This window comes from Podarcis melisellensis (assembly GCF_964234715.1).
Source record: "Podarcis melisellensis genome assembly, chromosome: 2".
NCBI lineage: Eukaryota > Metazoa > Chordata > Lepidosauria > Squamata > Lacertidae > Podarcis > Podarcis melisellensis.
In genome coordinates, this window is record NC_138529.1 from 85,448,030 (window position 1) to 85,474,477 (window position 26,448).

The 26,448-nt window shown below is 46.1% G+C and overlaps 1 protein-coding gene across 3 annotated transcripts; it reads right to left on the reverse strand.

The window, feature by feature from the left end:
- Window positions 1-66: 66 nt before the first annotated feature.
- On the reverse strand, window positions 67-25,788 carry KLF15 (KLF transcription factor 15). Of its 3 annotated transcripts, none has more exons than XM_081902997.1 (3): window positions 25,468-25,788; window positions 12,722-13,810; window positions 67-3,223 (listed from the first exon to the last, which is right to left on the reverse strand). In XM_081902997.1, exons 2-3 carry the CDS (start codon window positions 13,753-13,755, stop codon window positions 3,055-3,057), a joined length of 1,203 nt encoding a protein of 400 aa, XP_081759123.1. In that variant the 5' UTR covers window positions 13,756-13,810; window positions 25,468-25,788; the 3' UTR covers window positions 67-3,054. The 3 variants fall into 3 exon arrangements, with proteins under 3 accessions (XP_081759123.1, XP_081759124.1, XP_081759125.1); XM_081902998.1 differs by lacking the exon at window positions 25,468-25,788 and adding an exon at window positions 17,331-22,911; XM_081902999.1 differs by lacking the exon at window positions 25,468-25,788 and adding an exon at window positions 15,476-15,941.
- Between the last annotated feature and the right edge of the window lie 660 nt (window positions 25,789-26,448).

The following is a 26,448-nucleotide window of genomic DNA, read 5'->3' on the forward strand; positions in this document are numbered from 1 at the left end:
GCCAAGGGGCTCCATGGACTCCTGAAGAACATGATTGTGAAAACCAAGAAAAGCGCATCACATCACTTGTAAAATTTCAATTTTCTTTTTATTGTCAAAGTAAATATATTTTATGAAGAACAAAAGAAAAAAATATACAGGATTGTAACTTATGTACACTGGCTTTAAAGGTATTCTTTTGTTTCAAATTTACACAATTTTCTCATACGTTATTAAAAGATATTTTATATAGATATGCAATATGTACAGTTTTATTTACATACATTCATAGGATGTGAGATAAAAACCAGTCAATAGAAGAAAGATTTGTTTATACTTGTTTCTTAGACGACAAAAGGAATGCATTCCTAGATGAAGGTAGTGAGTGGAGCTCTTGCTCGAACGTGGCGACGTGGTCTGCATTTTGACCTGGTACGAACGCTAGAATTGCAGTGTTTTATTTCCCATTTGGCTAACAAAAAAGTTGACAAGACAGACAAGGCTTAATCCTACAGAAGTTAATTGCAACCAAGTCCCATTGAAACCAATGGATCTTCAGGTAGGAGCTACTAATCCCGTCCCATTGCTTTCAGAGGGGTTGAGTCACGGCTAACGTTTACTCAGTTGTGCTGATGGACACAGGCACCGTCTATGATCAGAGAAGAGATGCAACACGCTCAACTGTATTTTGCTTTAAACAAATATTCTCTAATTACCAGATTCTATTTTGCTAGAAAGCTTCCTACGATCAGCTGAGTACATAAATAAAGGGGAAAGAGGGGGTGCAGGGGGAAATGTTTCCTAACACAATAATTTTGCTGCCAGCATTGCATTGTAAGTATATATATATTGATATATATATGTATGTACGTATTCCCTTTGTTGTTGTTGTTGTTTAGCCCTTGAGACAGCTACTGCACGAGCTGGCTAAAATGCACGATGCCCCAGTTGCATTGCTCTCCGAATAGCAGCCCATGAGGATACTCCACATTTGGGGCGTGCTTGCCTCCTACGGCTCAAAAAAAGTGCTTTCGCAAAACATTCAATAAGTCTTTTAAGTCCTCCCTCCCCAGTGACTGGGGGGGGGGGTAAGGATTTCATTCCATGCTGTAAACGGGGGGGGGGGGGGATGAGTCCAGCATTTCTTCACACATCCATCTGGGAAGATGCAAACAGCCATCCCAGTTACTTCTGTGCCCGTCAAAAGCCACGTGAGGAGGAGGAGGTTGTAACTTTTGGCAGGAGGTACCTTAGGCTCCTGCAGGAATGGTACGTGATGCAAGCTGTATTGCATGGTGAAAACGCAGTGGCCTCAGAAGCGGCAAAAACAAGGTATCACTCTTACATCCGGTCCTCCCACATCATGATCACCGGACTATGAATCTTTGCCAAAAAGCAAGCATCATTTGTACAGGTCTATGAGCATCACTCCTCTCCAATGAAAAATCTTTTATAGAGCACATTGGCCTGGCTATATTTTGGGCTCCATAGGAAACCAACATTCAACACTCTACCTTAACACCAGCCACACTCACACACAAACACACTGATAAGCTATTGTACTGTCAGCCTACTTTGGATTATGGCTGGACTGTGACTTTGAGACCTATGAAGCAGCAGTCAAGAACTGCTCCCAAAGACTGGAGGGGGGCAGAGTCTGTCGCTGAGATGCACCTCACCCTATGTATATTTATCATCCATGAACTGAATGAGACTGGTGTGTTTTAGTAATCTGGATGATTTGGCAAAGGACATACATTCCACATTTTATCCTTTTGTTTCTTCCTCCTTTGGTTGCCAGCTTTTTGATTTCAAAAATACTGACCTCAGGAGGGGCAAGGGGTGGAACCAATACACACTGGTGGAATAGGAGATAACATGGAAGACTCTTGTCAGCCTGGAAAGGAACCAGGGAGGATTAATTTAGTGGCTTATGAGAACAGGTCCTGACAAGACTCCAGCAAAACTAAGAAGGATCTGGACCTTATGAGTTTTTCAGGCCACAATTCTGGCAGCTGACAGGATATTGTGCAGCTCTGCTCAAGAGCAGCAAAATACCAGCTGGCTTGCAATTTCCCACACAGAAACACAAATACACACATCATACACCCAATATGCTCCTTTTGCCCTTCCTCATTTGATAACCTCTACAGTGGGGCAGCTAGATCATTTTAGACTCTGGACCTAACAGTAGCATGAGGCATCCCTCTATAGGTGGCTGTGTATGACTTCAAAATGTGTGCTGCATTTGGGGGCCTTCCTGCTCATAAGAAGAGCCCTGTGGGATCAGGCCCAAGGCCCATCTAGTCCAGCATCCTGTTCTCACAGTGGCCAACCAGATGCTTATGGGAAACCCTCAAGGAGGACCTGAGTGCAAAAGCACTCTCCCAGCCTGGAAGTCCCAAAACCTGGTATTTGGAGGCATGTGTTAGCTCCAACAGTGGAGATGGAACATGGCCGCCATGGCTAATAGTCATTGATGGCCTTATTCTCCATGCTTCTACTGCTGAGTGGGCCTTAGCCATCAAAGGCCTCTGCCCTGACAGGACTACCAGGCCTCTACAAACTCCTAGATAAGGAACACCATCACCTCAATAAAATATATAAGCCTACCACCCCACCCCAACCTTGCCAAAAAGACATTGTTTTAATTTCGAAAGAAATTTGCTGTTTCCAAACTGGACAAATAGGCCTAATGCTTTTTTAAAAAATTACCCCTCACAACGAATAGCCCTGTACATGAGCAAAGCCTTCAGGAATGCCAGAACTATAATTAACTAGCAGCAAGTAGCCCATAAATTATCATGGTGCAGGAGAAAACAGCTAAAAATAAAACACTGTAATTTCAAAAGGAAGAAGCATCAGCAAAGGAAAGGAAAAGAAATAAGGTAAAGGTGGTGGGTGGGGTTTTTTTTCTTCTTTTTCTTTTTAAAAAAATAGATGTGTGTGATGTCATGGCATCAGCTGTTACAGGGAGACAAATAAATTATCGTGAGGAGGATACCGAACAAAGTTCTGTCAGTTCCTGTTCATGGGTGAAGGGGTGGAAAGGAGAAAGTGAGACACCCCCCCCCCTCAGTTCACTGAGCGCATCGAGCGGCTGCTTCTAGGAAACCGGTGGACTTTGACGTGCTTGGACAAATGGTCGCTCCGAGCAAACTTCTTCTCACACACGGGGCACTGATACGGTTTCACTCCAGAATGCGAGCGCCTGTGCCGGGATAGTTCATCTGATCGTGAAAACCTGAAAGTCAGTAAGGGGGGAGAGGAAGGGTTATCAGTAGGTTGTTGTCTTTGGTTGTCATCGATGCATGAAAAACCAAAGGACGAAGTCACACAATGAAAAGAAGACAAGAAGTGATTTATAAGCAGACAGAACAAAATTGCATGTAAAACAAACATATACATGAATAGCAGAGCTGGCTGCTGTTGTGCAACAATTCCAACCATTTCTCCAAATACCTCAGGTAATTCTCTTATTATGACAAGATCTCCTGGATTTCATCCAGTTTCAACAGAACAAAATGGAGAATTTCTCACAGATGGCAGCTGTAAATCCCCTTTAGAAATCTTTGTTCATATGGTATAGTTCTTCCACAAAAGCTTAACCAAGGTACTTTCTATCCTGTAATCCCTATAATTTTATTTATTTTAGTAGATATCCTGCCTTTCTCCCAACATGGAACTCAACATGACATACATGGATTTTCTGGGCAGTCTCCCCTCAAGGCACTGAGCAGACCCAATCCACCCTACCTATATCAAGGTAACAGTATCATTTGCCCATAAACCATTCCCCTATGGGCCAGGGCTGCCCACTTGTCAGTCACCTGGCATCACAATTACACTCTGTGATCTGTTTTTCCATTGCACTGTGTACAGAAACCCCAGTGATCATCAGGGTATGCACACCACAGTGCATGGTGCTTTGCAAGCCCTGACAATCAGCTGATTGACAGGGATCACAGGTAAAGAATCCCTGACAGGTCTGTCCTCCGTTAAAAAATTTCCAGGGAAGGAGAGTCCACAGCCTTCTGAGGTAGTCTGTTCCACTGTCAAGCATCTCTTACTGAGTCATTTGTTTAAGCTATGTGTAGACCAGTTAATTACCAATGTTTCTAAGTGGTGTACATAAAAATTAAAAAGCATGCAATGGATAGGATTGATTAAAATTAATCATAAAAACTGAAAAGTTCCCCTTCAATTGCCTGCTGAAGAAGAAAGGTCTCGTATGCCAAACACCTTTGTCAAGCAAATTCAACGGAGAGGAATCAATCAATCAATCAATCAATCAATCAATGCAGTGACTCACATTTGACATCAAGCTATTCCCCACATGCTCTAGCAGACCTGTCCCCAAAATGGTGGCAACATGTGGGAAATTCTCCAATACATTGGGACAAAGTCATTATCCATGAACCGCTAGCAGCACAGAGGCAGATGTCGGCCACCAAGCATAGTTAAAAGTAGTCATTTCATATCCACTGGCACTGATTTCAAAGGAGGAAGAGTGTGACACTGTCTCATACAAATGTTCCTCTCATATCGGAAGGCACAGAACAACGCCATTTTGAACACAACAAGGCTCAGTCAGATTGTGGAGAGAGGAGAGAGAGAGACCCTCAGCTAGCAATATAACTCTCTGAGCTTATATATTAGGCAGCTCCTGCCTAACATCAGGAAAAGGGAAAAGAAAAGAAAAACCCTAAATACAGTGGTACCTCGGGTTAAGAATTTAATTCATTCCAGAGGTCCGTTCTTAACCTGAAACTGTTCTTAACCTGAAGCACCACTTTAGCTAATGGGGCCTCCTGCTGCCGCCGCACTGGCATTGCACGATTTCTGTTCTCATCCTGAAGCAAAGTTCTTAACCTGAGGTACTATTTCTGGGTTAGCAGAGTCTGTAACCTGAAGCGTCTGTAACCTGAAGCGTCTGTAACCTGAGGTACCACTGTACTGTCAATACTGAGATGAATTCATAGAGTTGCAAGGCAGGGCAATGCTGATTTCTAGCTCCGCATAATGCTGAAACTCCTCTGAAAACCCCATGTGTTCAGGATGCACAACTGAGACTACTGCCCCTTTCGAAAGATGGTGCTATGAAGTGGGTGTCAGCTAGAACAGTAGCAAAGGCTGGCACTGAAAAGAATTCTTAAGAAGTGCTGTCAGCTGTTTGCTTGTAGTAAATGAATGAAGCCGCAGTCATTTACTAAATGCAAATTGGAAGAGAAAGGAAATCTGTAAAATGTGTTTGCCTGAAAAGATAGTAGATTGCTATGTTTAGGTGAATGCATTTTCTTTTGTTTTTAAGCAAATAATAATAATTCTCAAGAGAAATGCAGGTGTGCCAAATTCCTGTGCCATCATTGTGTGATGCTTGGATTTATTTCTGCATACACACACACACAAATGCTGAGTCCATTGGGATGAGTTTTTATTATTAGCAAAATCAGGGGCAGATGCGTGAGCACCTCAAAGATATGTGCTATCTGAGCCATGGAAAGCAGCGTGAGTTAATATGATAAGAATATTCTTTACCTCATGCCTAAACCCTGCAGTTGATCAGGTAACGATGTTGCTATGCTGTTGCCCAGCTTGCTGGGAAAGATCAGCTTACTATACCAGCAGAAATACACTCCCTGATCCCTGCGTGTTTATACAAAAGAAAAGACTCGAAAGGTGGACATCTGAAGCACGTAGAACCCCTTGCGATCGCCACACACTAGCCTTACCAACTTTTGTTTGCTCATTTTGGCTGGCCTTTGTGTCATGGTGCACATGGAATGATGTAACATATCCTTAAAGAGTTTGATTCAATCACAGGTGGTTCTCGGGTCAAACAAGCAGGACATGTGACAGATCCTGGAATCATGGTAGCAAGCTGCCTGGGTTTCACAGCAATTAGCTGTGAGCCTGGAAAGTGAGAATGGGGGAAATCTCTTCCCATATGTTAATTGCTCAGAAAATCTGGGTAAAAAGGGCTTCATTGGGATTTAAGCATGCTTCAAGGGAGGGTTGCTGGCAGAGTGAAGCGGCTGCCTCAGGTTGGCTTGGGGGTGTCACGGAAGGGCAGCAATTTGTTAGTTATTTAATTGGAAGTTGTGCCTTTACTCCCAAGGAGAAGTACATGTGGATTTTCTGTCTCAAGTGCCTTGGATACTATGCACCTTGACTCTGGAACTGTAGGAAGAGGGAGTATGTGCTTCATACCACATATATCTTCTTTACTTGACAGATACCCCCACACCTTTTTTTTAATTATTATTATGGTAAGGCACATCAAGAGACAGGGACGCAGGTGGCGCTGTGGTGTAAACCACAGAGCCTAGGACTTGCCGATCAGAAGGTTGGCGGTTTGAATCCTCGCGACGGGGTGAGCTCCCATTGTTCAGTCCCTGCTCCTGCCAACCTAGCAGTACGAAAGCACGTCAAAGTGCAAGTAGATAAATGGGTACCGCTCTGGCGGGAAGGTAAATGGCATTTCAGTGCGCTGCTGTGGTTCACCAGAAGCAGCTTAGTCATGCTGGCCACATGACCCAGAAGCTGTACACCGGCTCCCTTGGCCAATAAAGAGAGATGAGCGCCGCAACAACTGGACCTAATGGTCAGGGGTCCCTTTACCTTTACATCAAGAGACACAATTTGCTTTGTGTTGGTCAATTGCAGTATTCTTTAGCACCTTCATATTATGCACCGCCAGTCCAGCTTCCTTGTTTTTCAAAAACCCGCCCACATTTTCTTATGTGATGGCGGGTGCTTTAGAAGTGTGCAGACTGCAGCTAATGGACTGTGTCTGCTTTCTAGTGCAGCTGTGCTGAATGCCTTGCATAAAAGAAAAGGTACAAGAAGTAGCCATCGCTGTGTCTCCATATGCCCTACATCAGTATTCTTCAACCTTGAATCCCCAGGCATTTGTTAGACTACACCGCCCAGCATCCCTAGTCAGGTTAGCCAATGGTCAAGGGTGATGGGACTTGTAGTTTGACAGCATCTGAGGACCCAGATTCAAATGCTTCTCAGTTAAAACTATTATCGTTCTCCACCCTTGAATTATAGCACCTTGATTGACAAACATTATTTTATTTTTATTTACTTATCAGATTTATATACACACAAAGGAATGGTATTCTGAAGGAAAAGCTGGTATGTTTCAAGTTCCAAGGACTGATATATAGAATTTCAGGTATCACACATCCTAAAATATCAAAGATGGGGGGTTAAATATCGATTTCATAGGTCAAATACCAACCCAGGAATTGGATATCTGCATTCAGCATGAAATCTGAGTTCAACTATGTGAACCGTAGCAGATTCCAAATTGGATTTCTGAATAAAAAAGGCATTTCTGAGTTAATTATGGTGGTCCAGCCATTATAAGTGTATTGATGGCTTTCCAAATTATAAGTCCACAGCTCACTTACATTTTGTGTTTGCCGATTGCTTCATCCCAAGTTCTGGTAACACTCAACTCTTGCTAACCACATCCTGCATTAATATAATATTTTTAAATGCTGGTTTTAAATTGTTTTTAATGATAATTTTAATGATTTTTTTTTTGTAAACTGCATAAGAGGTTTTCTTACAATCATGTGGTATATAAATTTTGTTTTAAAAAATAAATAAGCAAACAGACACCTTGAACTGCATTCATAGAGGAGATGCAGTGCAATCGTGGGAAAGCGTCCGTTCCAATGGGAGATATTTGTCATTTGCCTGCAGGGCTTGTTTGATTGCTTTACACAACAAGTTATTTATTTTGTAGGCTCTAATAATGGTACAACAGTAACAAAGACGATAAATGGTCCCAGGGTATGGTCTGAAGGCAAGGGAGGCTGCCACCCTGGTGAAGCAAAACTGGTCTGGCTCTAAATATAGGAAGCTGCCTTATTTTGAGTCAGACCAATGTTTTGCCTAGCTCAGTATTATCTACTCTTGACTGGCAGAAGATATCCAGGGTTTCAGGCAAGACCTTTCAGTTGCCTTGTATCAGGTCAGACCATATATTTATCCTACCAGTTTGGCATTGTCTGGCTAGCAGTCTCTCTCTCTCTCTCTCTCTCTCTCTCTCTCTCTCTCTCTCTCTCTCTCTCTCTGGGTTTCCAAGACACAGACCTTTCCCATCACCTGATGGGTCTTTACTGGAGATGCCAGGCACTAAACCTGGCTCCTTCAGCATCTACTTGACTCTACTGAGGTTTAGTCCTTCCCCATGGAGCAGGAGCAGAGAAAGATCCATTTGATTCTGCCTTGCCTACTTTAAACGTGTTTTGATGTTCTATTATGGTAGTAATGCACTACTGTAAGATGAGCAACTGTGGTTAGATAACAGCCTGTGAAGCAAAGTCATTGCTGTTGCTGCAGCCATCATACTACAGACAGAAGGAGGGTCGTACCACACAGCAGCAAGGGGTAGCCAACATGGTGGCTCCCTGGCATTGTAACACTCCAGCTCCCAACTTCCCTGAGCACTGGCCAGACTGACTGCGGCTGATGGGAAATGGTGTCCAATAATATCTGCAAGGCACAACACTGACTACCCCTGCAACAGAAGAATGGAGAAATGGAGAAGCCAATCTGTAGTAGATGTATTAGACTATAGGCACATCAGATTTCCTGGTGCATTTTGAATACCCAGGTTCTCTTTTGAGGGAAGCTATTCAGCAACATGGGGGACGCAGGTGGCGCTGTGGGTTAAAGCCTCAGCGCCTAGGACTTGCCGATCGAAAGGTCGGCGGTTCGAATCCCTGCGGCGGGGTGCGCTCCCGCTGCTCGGTCCCAGCGCCTGCCAACCTAGCAGTTCGAAAGCACCTCCGGGTGCAAGTAGATAAATAGGGACCGCTTACCAGCGGGAAGGTAAACGGCGTTTGAGTGTGCGGCTCTGGCTTCCCAGATGCAGCTTGTCACGCTGGCCACGTGACCCGGAAGTGTCTCCGGACAGCGCTGGCCCCTGGCCTCTTAAGTGAGATGGGCGCACAACCCCAGAGTCTGTCAAGACTGGCCCGTACGGGCAGGGGTACCTTTACCTTTATTCAGCAACATGACATTTTGTTTTTCACCTCACTGTCTCATCTAAAAGAAGGAGCAGCTTTAGTGCTGTCCATAGCTAAGTTATAAGAAAGGAGATTCCGACCAAACTTCAGGAAAAACCTTCTGACAGTAGGAGCTGTTTGACAGCGGAATGGACTCCCTAAGGAGGTTGTGGTCTCTCCTTTCTTGGAGGTTTTTAAGCAGAGGTTAGATGGCCATCTGTCATGGATGCCTTAGGCCCTTCAGGTCCCTTCCAACTCTACAGTTCTTTGATTCTAAGTATTGTGTTTCCATTTACACAGACCAGGGCAATTTTCTTTAATTGCTCTTGATGCAAACAAACACCTGAAATGCATCTGTTTGGAAAAAGGAGTCCTACACAAAGAGGAAAAGAAAACAACTAAAGGAAAAATACCAGAAGTGTATCTCTTAGGCCGGTGTGTTCAATACAGGGCGATAAAGAAAAATGGAAAAGAACAGAAGCTCCAGGTGTACTCGGCACACAAGTCATGTGAGGTCCCAGCTCTCTCTGAACTTCTGGAAAGTAAACATTCTCTGCTGATAAAAGGAAAGCTGTGCAATTTTGGGCTCAGTTACCTCCAGCCACTTGCCAATCTCACTTTGATGGCCAAAAACACCACATAAGTGTGCACTGAAATTCTGGACTAATCCTAGAGAGGTATACTGGAAGAAACAAACTCCTTAGAAAATGGGCGGCCGCCTCTTCCTTCCTTTTAATAACAAATGCCCATTGCAAATGTGGAGTGGGAAACCCTGGGCCCTCTCTGGCCCTCAAGACTCTCTGAAAGCTATGCTCCACCCAAGCCCTGCCCTTTACACACAATCCACACCCTGCAGTGGCCGTACTCTGCCATCTCCTTGAATAATCTTGCCTGCCTGCAATCTGCCACGGATCTGTTGATCTGCTGTCTTCCATAAGTCTCCTCCTCATACTGACGATGAGCTAGAGCTGTCAAATGTACATATCAGCTGATGCAGTTAACATAGGCACTGGTTCAAAATAATAGCTCCCACCCAAAAAGATTAAAGGGTGTAAGGATCTGCAGGATGTGTAGTTTCTCGAGTAAAGAAAGGGGAAGACCTCTGGTGATGTATGTTATTGTTCTCCACAGCACTTAGACCCTGGATGCCACAGTACCAGGCCTACACAACTCACGATGCACCAAAACAGATCACATCTGTGCACTGTCCCTTCCCCTGATTATTGCAGCAAAAACATGAAAGGTCTATCAAACCTCTGGTGGACAATCATCCATGGCTGGTGTACATCACTCATGTTAGTCAGCTGTTACTCACAAGGACGCAGGCAGTCATAAATGCAAGCACATTCCCCATCCCAGTAATGCAACATATCACCTGGGCCATATCCACTGCCCTCTCTCCTGTGATAAATGTACAGCTGCCATTTTCTGAACTTTGTGACATTCCACAAAGCCAAACCCCATAAAGAAGGTAGCTTAGATATTAGTTCTTACTCCTTTTAAGGGTTGGCACTCCAGGCCTCTCTCTCTAGCACTCGGTCCACACGTCCTGCCCTAGCCACAAGCCATCGCTGGCCCATCTTCTCATGAGTGCTTTTACAGGGCTGAAAAGTATCCTTGAATTCTGTCAATGCCCCTGGCTTGTCTGAACGGAGGATAGATTGTGCTGTGTAAGTGGGTGTAGAAACTCACTTACTGCACAAAGGTAACATTTGCATTTGTTGCTCCACCCAATTTGCTTCCAGACTCACCCAACACTTGCATGTGGCCTCTGAACAGTGGCCAAGAAAGGAATGTGGCCCTCAAGCTGAAAAGGGTTCCTAGCTCTTGCTGTAAAGCAGGGGTGTGGAACTTTGGGCTCTCTGGGTGTTGCTGAGCTACAACTCCCATCAGCCCCAGCTCAAGGCTTATGGGAGCTGCAGTACAACAGCATTTGGAGGCCAAAGGTCCCCTACCTATGCCCTAAAGCAGAGTTTCCCAAACTTGGGTCTCCAGCAGTTTTTGGACTACAATTCCCATCATACCTGACTACTTATCCTGCTAACTAGGGAAGATGGGAGTTGTAGTCTGAAAACAGCTGGAGACCCAAGTTTGAGAAACCCTGTCCTAAAGCATACTAAAAATAAATTTTAAAAATTGGTGATTTCAGGCTCTTCTCTACAACTTGTGACAGTTTCACCCACTGCCCTCTTGACATCTTCTGCTCATGCTATCCATGCTCAGTTCCCTTGAAGTTAGGAAAATGGCGTACATTTGTGGCTTTCATAAAATACATCCTAAGAAGAAAGGATGGGAAAGCAAAGAGGACTGGAGAGTCACTGAGAGTCCTCAGATAGGCTTGCTGGGATTTCAAGTCCATTGGCTACAGAATACCAAAATCATTTTCCTTCACCAGCCTTTTTAAAAAATCTGAACATTTGTCATAATTTCCTCACATCCCCCGCTCACAGAAACAAAATTTTCCACAAAAATATTTGCATTAGGGTTCACTGTTAGGGAGAGCAAATATTCTAAATGCCATGACAGGAAGCCATCAGGACGGGAGGCCAACTGCGTAGTTAATAATCAACTATTTCCCTAAAAACCACGGGTGAGAAATGTTATGAGTCGCTCCTTGCAGGCATAGGGCAATCAACCTAGGGAAGTGTCACAAATATGGAAATTGAAGAATATAAATACTGAGTCAAGCCAAATGTCCAACTGAGAATCTCATGCCTCCAGGCATGACCAACATTGGATTCCTACGCCATAGGGAAACCACAGCAATTACACAGCGATTCCTCTGTCTAGTCTCTCTTACTTACAGCCTGCGGAAAACAGAGGGTTTGGAGGCATTTTGACTAAGCCTTCCCCATTCTGAAAAGAAGCATGCCTATTTCATCCTCAAGTATCCATGCCCAACTGCAACATGTAGTCAGCACCACCCACTGCAAGATGGCATTTGACATCGCCTCCTAAGTTCAGGGGTGGAAGCCACAACAAAGATGCTCAGCACATGGATGAGATGCAGGTCAACAGACATTTAGCAGACCAGATTTGCAAAGTCTTGTGGAATTTGTGTTGATTCAGTCAGAAGGAGTGTCAAGCCATTCAGAAAGCAGAGATTTCCATGGGCCTGATTGTATGCATTCACTTAAAGATAGTGAATATGGATATATAATTTATAATTCTCCCCCTCCCTCTTTTGTCACTAACTGCAATTATAGGAACATATGAAGCTGTCAAAATACTTTGCGCATCTAGCCTAGTACTGTCATCTCACCTGCCACTCAACCATTTAACTGGAGAGGATCGAGCCTTGGACTTTTTTGTATTCAAATCCTGTGCTTCACCACTGAACTCTTCTTGGCACCTATCCTTTCCTTTGGTGCTGATTGCGGAAAATGCATCGCAACCAAGCCCATAGTATACAGCTCGCAATTCCTGTTCTGACAAGTTCAATCTCTCTTTTATGAGCTGAGATGACAACTGTTTTTGTGGGAAAACAAAACCTTTTCTGCCACTAAAGCGCAAGAGGTTGTGCCATTTGATTCACAGATGTTGCTAGCATCATCTCATTTCGAGAGAAAATGCTTAAATTCTAATGATCGCCAGGTACTAGAGAAGAAGGCACATCCTTCAATTAATTTGGTTCAAAATTACCGGCTGGCAAATAACATGGAACGAATGGCAGTATTATGTGACCCAGCCTGCCACCACACCCCAATACTGACCTCCATCCACAACCAGGCCACGTACACGCAAAGGGTTTCTCCCCCGTGTGCCTCCTCAGGTGGGCTTTCAAGTGGCTGCTTTTGGTGTACATCTTGGTACATCCGGGGAAAGTACATTTGTGCATTTTGATGAGTTCTGCCGCAGGGTTCTTTTGAAACTTTTGACCCATGATGACCCCCGTTTGCCCCTGGATCGTACCTCCAGGCCCGATTGGTTTCGCAGCGATCGGAACTGGGGCTATGCGGACAAATTTGGAGGAGGAGTTCAAGTTGGACGATGGAACAAGCTGTGGCACAAGTGCAAACGTTTGCCCTTGGATGTTGACCAGGAGCTGTGCAATTTTAATGTTCTCTTGCGCAGGTCCCTGTGAACTAGGGCTTGCGTTTGATGCTTGCTTAACTTGCACTGGTTGGATTTGGAGCATGACTGGGATCCCCCCATCGAGGGACATGGCTCCGTTTGATGCATCCATTGTGCCGCTTGACTGTTCGCTTTTGCTGTCTTTTAAACTACTACTGGGTACCATGTGATCTTTGGGCTGCATGGAAGCCACAGCTATCTGGCCACAAGCTCTCATGTCTTTGGTCTCGCTTTTGGGTCCTTCCTTGAGCTCTGTCTCCATGTTCTCTTCCAGAAACTCCTCGATTTCCTCCAGGGTGGGCTGAAATGGTCCCGAATCCTCCATCTCCACTGTGAATTCGGGCATCCTATAATGCTCCTCCTTCACAATAGGCTGAAGTCTCCTTTTGTCCCACCAAGAGGCATGGCCATTCCCCAAGGATGCCTGAGACAACAAGTAGTCCAAGATGCTGTCCTGACTCTCGGCACTTGACGAGCTCCCGCAGCTTGAGCTAAGGACCTGGGAATCGGGACTGGAACAAGAGCAAAAACTCGAGGAGTCGCTGTCATCTTCCGACAAGGGGGACGGCAGCATGTGGTACGACCTGCCAATGGCTGCCATGTCCCCAAAGTATCCGAGAAGAGGCCTTGCAGATGAGAAGGACTCATCTGCAGGAAGCAAGTGATCCACCATCCCGGGATAATCTCTTTATAGGTCTCCCACCAGCATGTACCAACAGAGCGAAAGCCTGGATATGGGAAACACAAACACCAAGAGTCAGAAGTCAGGTTTAATCATTCATCTCAATGCACTAAAACTACAAAGCTTTCCCCAGCCTGGCCCACAATCCTTGCTGCGTGCTCATGTTGCTACATGTTTTGATATTGCCTGTTATCACCCAAGAGGATTTCTTGAGCGCTCTTTTTCCAAGATTGCACCACATGCTTGCAAAAGAATTCTCTCTGAAACGCCATTTCACAACTATGTGTTCTGGAGATTTACAACAGCCTACTTATTTCCAAAGGATTGTTGGTGAGGAGAAAGATGTCCTTCAATGTCCTTTTCCTTAGCCGTGGATCTTGCAGCCAATGCTAAAGGGTAGAGAGAGCCGGGAACGAGGCCGAGGGAGGAGAACTGTTGAAACTTTTACCATTCCCAAACCTCCATATCAAGCAGAGTGTTTATTACCGCTTTCCCCTGGCTTTATTTTTAACTTTCTCACATATACAAATGTAGGCTAATCAGCATAATGCAAAGCTTGGGGCAGCAGGAGCTAAAAATATTGGCTAGACTTTGACAGTGAGGATTTTCCTCTCCGGGTTAATGATTCAAATTTTCTACTGCCATTATCTGTTGCGCTGCTCTTGATACAGGCTTGAACCAAGCCGGATTATTTAATCGCCATACCTTGGCAAAGAGGGGGCCGTTCCCCACCCCTCAAAGAAAGATTACTAGCAAATTTTAGCTCTGGTCTGCATGCCCACAAGTCCAGTGTAAAAACTTCTCTCCACCATATTCTCCTGCCTTTCATTTGAAGCACTGCCTTGGGATGAACTGAAGCATGTGACAGCTTCTAAATTTGGAAGACTCCGGTCAGAATTAGCATCTCAATTCTGGCTTTGGATTTCAAAGCATTGTGACCAGTCTCATTGTGCCATGTTCCTGACAAGCACCATCAACTCACTTAGCCTCAGGAAGGCCTGGGAGTGAATTTCCTATGGAAGCACATCTGGGTGAGGGGGGGCAAGAAATCATGCACAGGCCTTTCCTGCTCTAGCTGCCCCAAGCAAAACTCTCACAGCAAAACACCCAAAGCTTGTGCTCTCGGTTGTGAAAGGGAAAAGATACAGTCTCAGGCAGAAAATTATTTGCTCTTCCAGTCAAGGCAAACCTACTTTGCCTTGGGGGAGGGTATATGAATTGTGGGAGCAGATCCTTTAAGAGCCAGTGCTGGTGTAGTGGTTAGAGTGTTGGACTATGACCTGGGAGATCAGGGTTCAAACCCCACTTGGCTCACTGTTACCCTGTCACAGCCTCTCAAACATATCCTACCTCACAGGGTTGTTGTGGGCATGAAATGAGAAGAGGGAGAACCTCTTGGAGGAAAAGGTGCAATATAAATGCAATAAACTTATAAAACCTGGGTTTGGAAGAAAGAGGGTGAATGTGAGAGCGTGAGAAGGGGCAATGGAAAACAAAGGAGATCTCAAACACATCTTTTGCAAAGTCATTTCTAGCATGCTTGTCTGCTATTGTTGCCGCAGCTGCTTTGCCACAAACTGTTGTTGATATTGTCCAGGGATAGGCAAAAGATGCTTACTATTCCCTGTATAATCCGTGCTTTTACTGCATCTTTTAACGCGCCCCATCTTTGTCTCGTTCCGCTCAAAGAAATAAAATCCAAAGCACGCACCGCACAGCTGAGATGGCAAAAGATGGATTTTGCACACATCTTCCATCAGCACCAGCCCACTGACATTCCACAGGAAGCCTGAACAAGCGAAAGTACATTTCTTTGAAAAGCAGCTTCCTGACTGATGCAAGGCTGAGGACGTGGATGGCGAGTCCTGAAGCAAAAAAAGCATGTGTTGGCTTCCCAAGCTGCACACTTTCCTAGTTTACACACAAACGCCAGCCATCTCTTCTTGTCAAATGACTACACTTATGAAATGTTCACATGTGCTGAACGGGAGGAAGTTCAATCAAAGGTTAGGCTTCACGGTGCAAAAAAAGAGGAAGGCGAACAAAGTTATTATGACATAAGCTTTCATGGGCGACTGTCATTAAATGCTATGCAGAATTCTAGATACATATGTGGTTGCAGCAGAATGGTATACTGTGAGATCAGAAGGAAAGGTAATGCCCCCAAAAAGGACATTTTATTAACAATGATCATTCACACATATAAGTAGTTAAATAATGCATGTAGGGTGATTTATTTATTTTTTAATCCATTGTGTTGGTTCAGTTCACAAGAGATAGCTTTGAGCCTCTCAGTGTATGGTAATTTATCCATTCCACAATGCATTTTCACCTCTTTTTGCATAATAATCACTTTGAATAGTAAAGGGGATTCTTCACCTACACAGGTTAATTACCTAAGGATGCTGCAGATCAGATCTGAACCTCCAGAGTTTTCTCCTTTGTACTGCTCCAGGTTTATAGTTTAACCCTCTTCATGTCTACTGATAAGTGAGTTCCATTGAATCAAATGGGATTTGCACCCCAGGACTGCAGGTTTAATCAGTTTGATAGATTAATCAACTAAAGCTTTAGCTGATTAACCAGTAGGGAAAGGTGAGCATACATGTGTTTATTCAGCCTGTGGTATATTGGTGTAATAGGAATTGGGGGGGGGGGTGGAATACAAAAGATGGCATTTCCTTATAAAATTATGATCTCACACACCCTTTAATATTGTGTGGGACGGAGAATCACCCTGATAATGGGCATAAGGAAGGTCTTCTGAGTAATACCATGCTCCTTATTCCCTGACAGAAGTTTTGGTTATACGCCGTCAATGAATTGATCAAATCAGTCAGCAAGCAGGCGATTGACCAACCAGGAATTTCTGGGCACAAATCACACAAGGGATTGTCTTAATCTATGATGTCCTAAGGGAACTTTGCCAGCACACACAAGTGAGTGTACACACCAGTTCAGTATGTTCAGACACCCTGCTCTGAGTGCCATGCTTTCTGGCATAAGGAAGGTCTTCTGAGTCCTCCTTACAGAATCTCCTCCCCAGAGATGCCCAGCAAGCTGCCAGCTTGTTCTTTTTCTCGTTTTGAGTCAAAGCTTGTTGGGAGGGAAAGACATCAAAATGCAGCGCTAGGCATTTTAATATGATCTTCATTAGCTCCTCTGCAGGCATTCGAGTGCCACGTGGTGGCATGAAGCATTTCAAAGCAGAGGTGCATTAATGAATCCTGCCCCAGTTTGGTCACAGTCCAAAGCTGCAACCTTACCAGGGAGGGAGCCCCCCACTGAAGCTAAGGGCACTTGCTTCCGAGCAGAAATGCACAGTGCACAAGTTCCACTGGGGTGTGTTGCAGATGGCAAGCAGGAGGGAGGGGGGAAATGGGAAACATATGTCTCCAAAAATGCAGGGAATGCATGCTGGGGCGCCTTAACTCTCAAATGGCAGTCTATGCCTCACCAAAGGAGGGCACGCATTGGATTTGCATAAAATCTGCATGAATTCAATTCATATGCATAGATACAACGTAATAAACCATTGTACTATAATTTAAGTAGAAATACAGTACCTTTTACTACAGTGGGGAAGGTGGCCTGTTGGCCTGCCCAGCCTGCTGCCCAGGCGTCCCCTGTTGACGGGCAACTTCAAGGCTCTTCCTGCTCTTCCTTCTGATGGGTTCTTTATCTTTAAACTTGACTCGGACGCCTTCAACAGAGGGCTGTCCTCCGTAGGACACGTGGCCTCCCTAATATTTCCTGGCAAGGGCCTACGATGTGTCCCAGGGTATTTGGTTTGCACGTCTCTCTTTTAGACTTCCATGCTTATGCCCGTTCATGCAAATGGACTGAAATCTTACCTAACTCTATACTGGACTGTGACCAAAGTGCAGAAAACAGCACTATATCCAGGTTGCTATGCAGAGGGCCAGGAAAAAGGAGCATTTTAGAAGGAAAGTGTGCATGCCAAACATACAGGAAGTGGAATGAAGCTGAATGGTATGGACAGGGAAATAGGTAGAAAAACAGGCAGAAACTATCAGGTTTGCAAATCCTGGGAGCTAATGCTGTAAGGCTTAGTCCTGAACAGATATGTATAGGATTGCACCTTCAGGGCACATTTTAAACCATGAATGGCTGATTTGTGGCCCTCCATATGTTGCTAGACTACAGCTCCCACAGCATCCCTGACCATTGGCCATGCTGGCAGGAACTGAGAGTACTTGGAAGCCAACCACATCTGGAGAATCGTCAGCCAACGCTGTTTCGAACTGTCCTTGTCAACTCAGGAGCTAGCATTTCAAGCAGTGATGAGGGCAATATTAATCTCCATTATTTCATCAGAATGCAGGGTCCTTGAATCAGGTTCTGGGGTGGGGGAGGAGCGAGGGGGAGGAATGACATGAGAGTCGGCAGATGACGAGAATGCTTTCTAGCGCAGGGCCAGCTGCTATTCATCTTACATTCTCATATCCATATGGCGCAAATCAGTGCTCTCTCCTCCAGTGAAAGAAGAAATGCCAACAGGAGGCAGAAGGGTGAAAGCCTAAAGGCACAGAGGTCAGTAGGCAGATGTGAGAACTTATACCACTTTCCTTGCCCTATCAGAGCTGTCACTGGAGCCAAAGGGAATTCTGGGTATTGGAGGAACATGCTGGATTCATCACTTGCCTGCTAATGACCAAATCCTTCTTTTTTCCCCCCTTTTCTCTTTTGGAGATTCTTAAAGAAGTATGTAATAGTAATGTTAGAGTCATGGGGAAAATGCATAGCTGTATTTTCATTTACTGAGGCCTGCCCACTTTCAACAGTTTATCCATGAATAAGTTTTGTGGGGGTTATTGCTATGGTTTGGTTTGGTTTATTCTTGATCTTATTATGTATTTTTATAGGGTTTTTCCCTCTCTGCAACTGAAATGCAGTCGGCTCTGGGGTGAAGCACATCGACTCTCCCACAGTACTCCAAACCTCCGCAATATCCTCACAATATTGTTTTCTTGCTGCTGATCTTTCAGAGCTGCCTTGTTTTGGGAACAACAGTTGCCTGTTTAGGTCACCAGCTAAATATTAAAAGGGCAGCAAATGTACTGCATGCCTGTGCACTGCTGTATTTCACAGTAAGCATTCAGAGGAGAATGCAGAAAGCTATGCAAAACTTGAGCTGCTTGTCACTCCAGGGAACATTAGAGGACGACTGGGGAGCAGGGAGATGTTGCTGCTAACAGTATAATCCGATTTGGTGCCTTTTAAACAGCTGTGGATATGCTGACAGCTACTTTCTAGGGTTGCCAACATCTCCTCTCTTTGATGCAACCTAATCCCCTAAACCTATGTTCTCCCTACTACAACCGATTGCACCAAGAGGGATACCTGCTGATGGAATGCACAAGTCCCATTGGGACATCATCAATGCACCTTCAAGAAAGTCCTTGCATCAGGGCATTGGAATGCCACAGCCCAGGAATCCCAATAAACAGCAGAATTACTCTGCATGCAAATGGCATTGCTTCTGTATATGGAAAGTGCCAAGTCAAGAAGCCAGTGTGGACCAATGCTGGATCTGTTTCCACCAAGGGAACTCAAGTCCCAGCCTCTGCTTGACTGCAGGGGGGTAGACCTAACTCCCTCCATCCCTTGTGATCTAAGGGTGCTGCATTGCTAGCTCTGCTTCCCTCCACTGTCCTAACTGGACCCTAATATCTGTGCACAGGTAAACATCCACAGGGCCCTTTCACGTAAGGCTTTTCCCTCACATGGAGGAGACCTATGTGTGTAGCTGTGCATGCACAAAAGGGCCTATTATCATTCTACATGGCCTGTAGGATACCTGTGATCTACGCCCTTAGACCACATCCCAGTCTCAATTATTCCTCTGCCTTCTCATACATGCTCTGTATATACATACCCTCCAACATTTCTCCGATGAAAATAGGGACACCCCATTCCATAATGATAATTTTACTATTTATACCCCACACATCTTACTGGGTTGCCCCAGCCACTCTGGGCAGCTTCCAACATATATAAAAATATAATAAAACATTAAGCATTAAAAGAACTTCCCTATACAGGATTGCCTTCAGACAGCTCAGGGGTCAGATAACTCCATATCCTCCAACGTTTCTCCAATGAAAATAATATAATAATTATTTATTATTTATTCCCCAGCCACTCTGGGCAGCTCTCAACCAAATATTAAAAACACAGTAAAGCATTAAACATTAAAAACTTCCTTAAGCAGGGCTGCCTTCATATGTCTTTTAAAAGTAAGATAGTTGCTTATTTCCTTCACATCTGAAGGGAGGGTGTTCCACAGAGAGGGTGCCACTACCGAGAAGGCCCTCTGTTTGGTTCCCTGTAACCTCACTTCTCGCAATGAGGGAACCGCCAGAAGGCCCTTGCAGATGGACCTTGATGTCCAGGCTGAACAATGGGGGTGAAGACGCTCCTTCAGGTATACTGGGCTGAGGCCATTTAGGGCTTTAAAGGTCAGCACCAACACTTTGAACTGTGCCTGGAAACATACTGGGAGCCAATGTCAGTCTCTCAGGACATCCTAAGGAAAAGTGGGACATTCTGAGATCAGATCAGAACTGGGACGGCTTCTCTAAATGAGGGACACCCCTGGAAAATAGGGTTATTTGGAGGGATATCTGCAGCATGACCAAGATGCAAACATTTGAATGGAAATATGTAAATGAGGAGGCAGGACCAGGGAAACAAAAGTAGGCTCAATTTCCAAAGATGGTATCACCAGGAGCAGGAAACAGTTATAGACCTATGCACACCAAACACCAATGTACCCTGGAGTGCTATTCTTCAGTAGCTACCAGTTTCCTTCTAGGGAGACAGACACCTGAACTGCTGCACTTGCATGGCAGTAAGAGCCAAAGCTTTCTTCCGCTGCTGAACCTGGATGGCTGAGATCCTACAGATTCCTTGGGGAGCAGGCACACAGGGGCAAGCATGTGTGCATAGGCACATGTGTTCATGACACGAGGACAGAGTGGACCTCTTAGGAATCTTTCCAAACACAGACCCTCTAGAAATAATCTTGCCTTTGATAACATATTTTATTAGCAGCTATTGTAATGCTCTGTAGGATTTTACACCCTACAGATCAAAGTGCAGAATGGAGGAGTACTGGACTACCAGCAGTGAAGAAATGCAACAGGATAGAAGAGTTGCAGCAACTGCGAATGATGAGCCAGTTTTAATTCCTCGATTTGTATCCCAGCCTTATTCCCATCAGCTCAGGGCAGCAAACATGAGGTTGTCCCATTCCATTCTCACAGTGCCCCTGAAAGGTAGGTTTGCCTGAGAAATATTGACATGTTCTGGGGGTACTCAAGGATGAGCAGTACCGGCACCTCCCCCCCCATGTTAAAAGTGTGGCAGTTACTATAGCAACTTCATGGTGAGTACCAGCACCTTTTGTTTCTTTAAAAAAGAGACTGGACATGCCTCAAACCACCGACAGAACTTCACAGCTGAGCAGAGCTTTGAGCAAAAGTCTTTTTGTTGTTGTTGTTGTTCCAAATCGAACTTCCCAGACTACAGATTGGGTTGTTTTTAAACCTAGCTGACAATCTGGCATCAAAAGAGGTATGTTTACAGCCCCATCGTACGCTCTGCTGTGTGCACTGGGTCAGCATAAAGGGATGAAGGAGATGCATATAGCATCTAATCATCATCAGTGTTGTCGTCATCCTTTACTGTCATCTGCCGTCAGGCTGGTTTAAAAATACGCTTGCTGTTAAATGCGGCAAGAAAGGTTTCCTGATTAAGGAGCCTCCAGCCTGCATAGCACATGACTGCTTGGTGGTGCCAGTTAAATGCTTAAGAGAAAAGGCACATTGGGCAGCGCACAGCAACAACTTCAGGGTCTGCTCTCACTGCACATGGTTGCAGCAGCACAGAGTGCCAAAGGCAGCTTCTCAATTCTGGCCAGCACCAAATATCATTTTACAACACAGGGCAAGTTTCTAGATCTCATGGCTGGAAAGATTTTTTTAAAAAAAATAACAACAACCCAAAACAAATAAAACCAGGAGCACATCTGCAAATTGAGTTGTATGCAGTGTTGCTCCTACTTAGAGTAGACCCATTGGAATTGATGGATATGGCTAATGTAGGTCCATTAATTCCAATGGATCTACTCTGAGATAGCTGGATATAAGAAATAGTTCCTTGCACACACAAAAAGGTTCAAAGAATTTCCTTTCTCTCCATGGAAAACCCTCCCAGCACCTTTATCTCATCTTACTGCCCACCAAAGAATCATAGAATTTTAGAGTTGGAAGGGACCACAAGGGTCATCTAGTCCAACCCCCTGCAATGCAGGAATCTTTTGCCCAACGTAGGACTCGAACCCATGACCCTGAGATTAAGAGTCTCATGCTCTATCAGCTGAGTGCTCTATATATATATGGGACCTCTTCCCTTCTCCTGATTCCCTCTATTCGCAATTAGACATTCAGAATACACAACTTATCTATAGGCTGGTAGCCTTGCAGTACGTCAAGATCCCTGATAATAAAGGAGAGGAAGGTGCTCCAGTATATGAGATCAAAACATGCTCCGGTTAGCCATGTTTACACACACACACACACCTCTTTTTCACAGCCTTGTCAAAATTTCTGCAGGCGCAGAGGAGGATCGGTAGGAGGGGGGGGGGCAAGAAATCCCCTTTCTCGCCGAAAGCCAACTGGCTTTAAAACGCATCCATTCTCCTTTGTTTTCCAGAGGAGGAAAGACTTTGTTTACAGCAATAATGGCCAAAGACTTTAATCCGGGCTCTAGATTGTGTACATTCCGCTTTGACATTCATGCTGGTCACACACACGGAGTCCCAAGCCTGTCTGTGCTAATCTATCAAGAGGTGAATGGATAAAAGCTCCGGGATTCATTGCACTAAGCATGGGAGGGGGCGGCACAAAAAGGGAGAAGGGATACATTTCATATCCCTTCAAGAACCAGGCTGTGGTTTTAGTGCGAGGAGTCGGGGGGGGGTTGTTTTTGCTTCCTCTAAATAGCCGAGTGTGTTTAACCCAACCTCAGCTTCACAAGGCTGGGTATTAAAGAGGCTGACTGAACACACTGTGACTGGTGGAGTTCTCCCTCCCTTTGGCCTCTGAAGTTTGCAATGACCGACAGTAACCCTGCAACCATCTCTCTCTCTCTCTCCTTTCTTTCAACATTACCATAACAGCCATAGCAGAGCAAAGCGCACAGCTGCCTCCTCCTGTTGCTGCTGCAGGAGGTTGCTTCCCCAACATTACATCCTCACAAGCCACTCAAAAGTTGCTCAGGGAAACCAGTAAACAGAACCGTGCTGTGTGCCGCAGAACTTCTGCCTCTCTCTCTCTCTCTCTCTCTCTCTCTCTCTCTCTCTCTCTCTCTCTCTCTCTCTCTCTCTGTCTCTCTCTCTCTCTCCAGTATGTCAAATATCTCACACCCTCAAGTTGAGAACATAGGAAGCTGCCTTGTATTCCAAGCCCATCCAGCTCAGCAATGGCCACACAGACTGGCAGCAGCTCTCCAGGGTTTTCAGAGAGGGGGTGTTCCGATTCCCACCTGGAAATGCCATAGATTGAAGCTGGGTTGCAAAGCAGATGCCCCTTCGCTGTTCGAAAGAGGGTGGTAGAAGAGGCAGAACGTTGCAAGTGAAGGGGAAACATTTCCTACTTCTGACAGCAGTTCGGGAACAGAACTGCACCCTTCGTCCCCATTAGAGTCATGCTCTCCTCCAGTCACCCAAACAGCTGTTTGGCAGGCTGGAAGGAGCATGGGCTATACATGAGGAGGATGCATGTTTCAAACTGGACAGCTCCACTGGTAAGAGACTCGGAATCTCAGGGTTGTGGGTTTGAACCCCACGTCCGGCAAAAGATTCCTGCATTGCAGGGGGTTGGACTAGATTGGCCCTCATGGTCCCTTCCTACTCAACAATTCAATGATTTCACATCACACTCACGCTCTCAAGCAATTTGTGGCATTTTTTGGGAGGGGGTTGGCAGTGGGAGCAGCTGGGGCATGCACATCAGGTAGTGCTGGAGGCCTTCCAGGGCCACATCATGTGGCCCCTGGGTTACCCACATGTGCCTCAGAGGCAAAACAAGGGAAGTTTTTTGATTCGCCATCATGTGCTAAAAGTCAATGTCTTTTTTGCCATCTGCTTGAAAGCCACGCCATGGACATGTGGCCCAAATGAACCCATGATTTTCTCACATGATGGCATACAGTGGTCTCACACACCCATGCCCTGCACTCCCCATGGAGAAGTTCCATATGGGAAACAGTCCTGGACTTCCTAAGAAGGGTGTGCAGTATCTTTTTGTAAGATGCACTGAGGGGGAAGGGGGACTCAATAGGTATGTGTTGGGATACAGCTGCTCCAACTTTGCCTACTCCTAAGGCAGGATTTGGGACTGACTACAGGGCATGGAGCCCCTTCCAGCTGTCAGGTTGCATGCTTTGCTTCCCAGTGAGAAAATGTGGCCTCTTTTCTTGATTCGGTTATACCAATATTGATGTCAGACTGTGCAAGCTTTGGAATCGCACAGAATCCTTCATCCAACGAAAGGTTCTTTGCAGCTCGGAAGCTGCTGCCCTACCACGACACAAATTAGCTCCACGTACAAAGACAGCCTCCTGCTGGTTTCGTCATCTCTGCCCTGTTCTCGACTTAACACCGCAGCCACAGCTGTCTTGTCCTGTCTAGGCGCTCCACGTTAACATAAACTCCGAAGCCACCGTCATCTGCAGCGCCCATCCATTTGTCCCATAGCCATGCATTTGCGTTTCACCCCCTGGGGGAGCGGGAGGGGGGTCCAGAGAGAAAGCCAGCGGTGAAGCTTTGAAACAAACCAGAGTCACTTAAAAAACCAACACCTGCTGGAAGGAGTCAAGCGTGCAAGTTAAAGGCAAAGCGGCGTTTGGGGGGGGCGAAAAGGAGGGCATCCCTAACAGTACAGGAGGAAGGATCAGTAACCGGATCTTTTCCAGTGTGGCAAGCGAAATGCACGCCGTGGGCTAAGAGAGGAAGCGGGGAAGTACCTGCACGTTTATTTCTTATTAAAGGGAAAGTGCTGGCCGCATGTTGCCTTGCTGCTGAAACTCCTCAGCCAGGCAGCCTTCGCATATGGTGGGAAGCGCCGCCTCTCTCCAGAGCCAGGAGCGGAGATCGGGATCCGCACAGGCGAGGATCTCTCGCCCTTCACGGCCAGGATCCGGAATAGGAGTCTCTGCCCTCTCCCCCTCCCGCCCCCGATCACTGTAAACACTGAAGGCGCGCACACGCGCGCCCAGGCACCCACACGCACCCCGTCCTGCCTCCATCTGCTGCCGCAAAGAGGACTCCCTCGCCTCCCTTCAGTCCACATTCCTCGAATTCTGCTCGCAAGTCGCCCCGGCGGCCAAGCCAGCTAATCGATCCTTCGATCCGGCGGCCCTCTATATTGATCCGCCAGGCTAGAGCCGCCGCCGACCGATCGCCTTCTCGCTTAGCGTTTCCTGCACGCGCAGAATAAAGCAAGCATGCTGCCGGGTCCCTGGACTAGAAACTGGCTGCTTCTTCGTTTTCTTCCACTGAGGTTTACCCCCCCCCCCTCCGCCCCGTCCTCCTCCTTTCCTTCTCCCCCCCCCCGTCCCGCATCGTGCACCCCCAACCCCTTATTATGGGTCACAATCGTGTCATTTGCTTCTTACCTGAACTTATTCAGTCAACCCCGAGGGTGAGCGTGAGGAGGGGGACAGCACACCCCCCACAATTTAAACTGCAATAAGATCCCAGTAGGCGGCAGCTCCTCTTGACATTTAATTTTTTTTTTTAAGGAGATGGGTGGGGGATTAGAGAGAGAAGCAAAAAATAAAACAAGGATGGATTAAACCCCTCCAAGGAGATGATGGGCTGGGTGGCAAGCGGCGTCCTTGAGAATCGCCCGCAGGCAAACAGGGTCCCGATGGGCGACCAGCAACCCGGCCGGCGATGTGTCCTTTCGCTCTCCTCGCGTAGTACTATATCCCCATCACATGACTGCTAGGGAGGTTATCACAGTAAAAGGCAGGGGAAGGCTTGAAGGAGGCTCGACCCAAAGTGGCGCCCTCATTGGCTGAGGGAAAGGCAAGGGGCGGGCCTGAGGTTTTGTCGTCAATGGAAGTATCTGGTATGCTCACTCCGTTCGCCTTCCCTCTCCCTGGTCCCCCCCCCCTCTCCTCTCCTCTCCCTCCACTCCCCCCCCTCCCCACCGCGCGGTCCATTTTTGTATCAAAGCCCAGGCAGGAATGTTTGGCTTCTGCTCTCCTCTGCTTACTCTCTCTGAGCCATGACAAAGAAGATCATGTGAAGGCGAGGTAGAAATCCCTCAGGCGTATATTTAGAAGGCTGTTCTAACTTGGAAGAAGCACCCCGCCCGGGGGACAAATGTCCTTCTGACAATAGTTTGGCACTTGAATTGGTCTTGTTTTAGGGAAGGGCTGTAGCATCTGCCTCTTCCCAGGTTCGATCCCTGATGTCGCCAAGTAAAGCTGGGAGTGATCCCCGCACCTGCCAGAGGAGCCCCAGCTAGATAATACTGTTGCAGGCCACCCCAATCTCCCAGGGGTGCAAGATTCCAGGGGTTCCAGGCACTTACCAGGGTTTGGTCTCCTTGGAATGAAGGGCAGCAGAGACGGTGGTGTCTTTATGAT

Excerpts from the sequence above, each read along its gene's own strand:
- KLF15 (XM_081902997.1), bottom strand. The coding sequence starts at position 13,755 with ATGGTGGATCACTTGCTTCCTGCAGATGAGTCCTTCTCATCTGCAAGG. Across the intron at positions 3,224-12,721 it reads TGGCCTGGTTGTGGATGGAG|GTTTTCACGATCAGATGAAC; the intron begins GTCAGTATTGGG and ends ACTGACTTTCAG.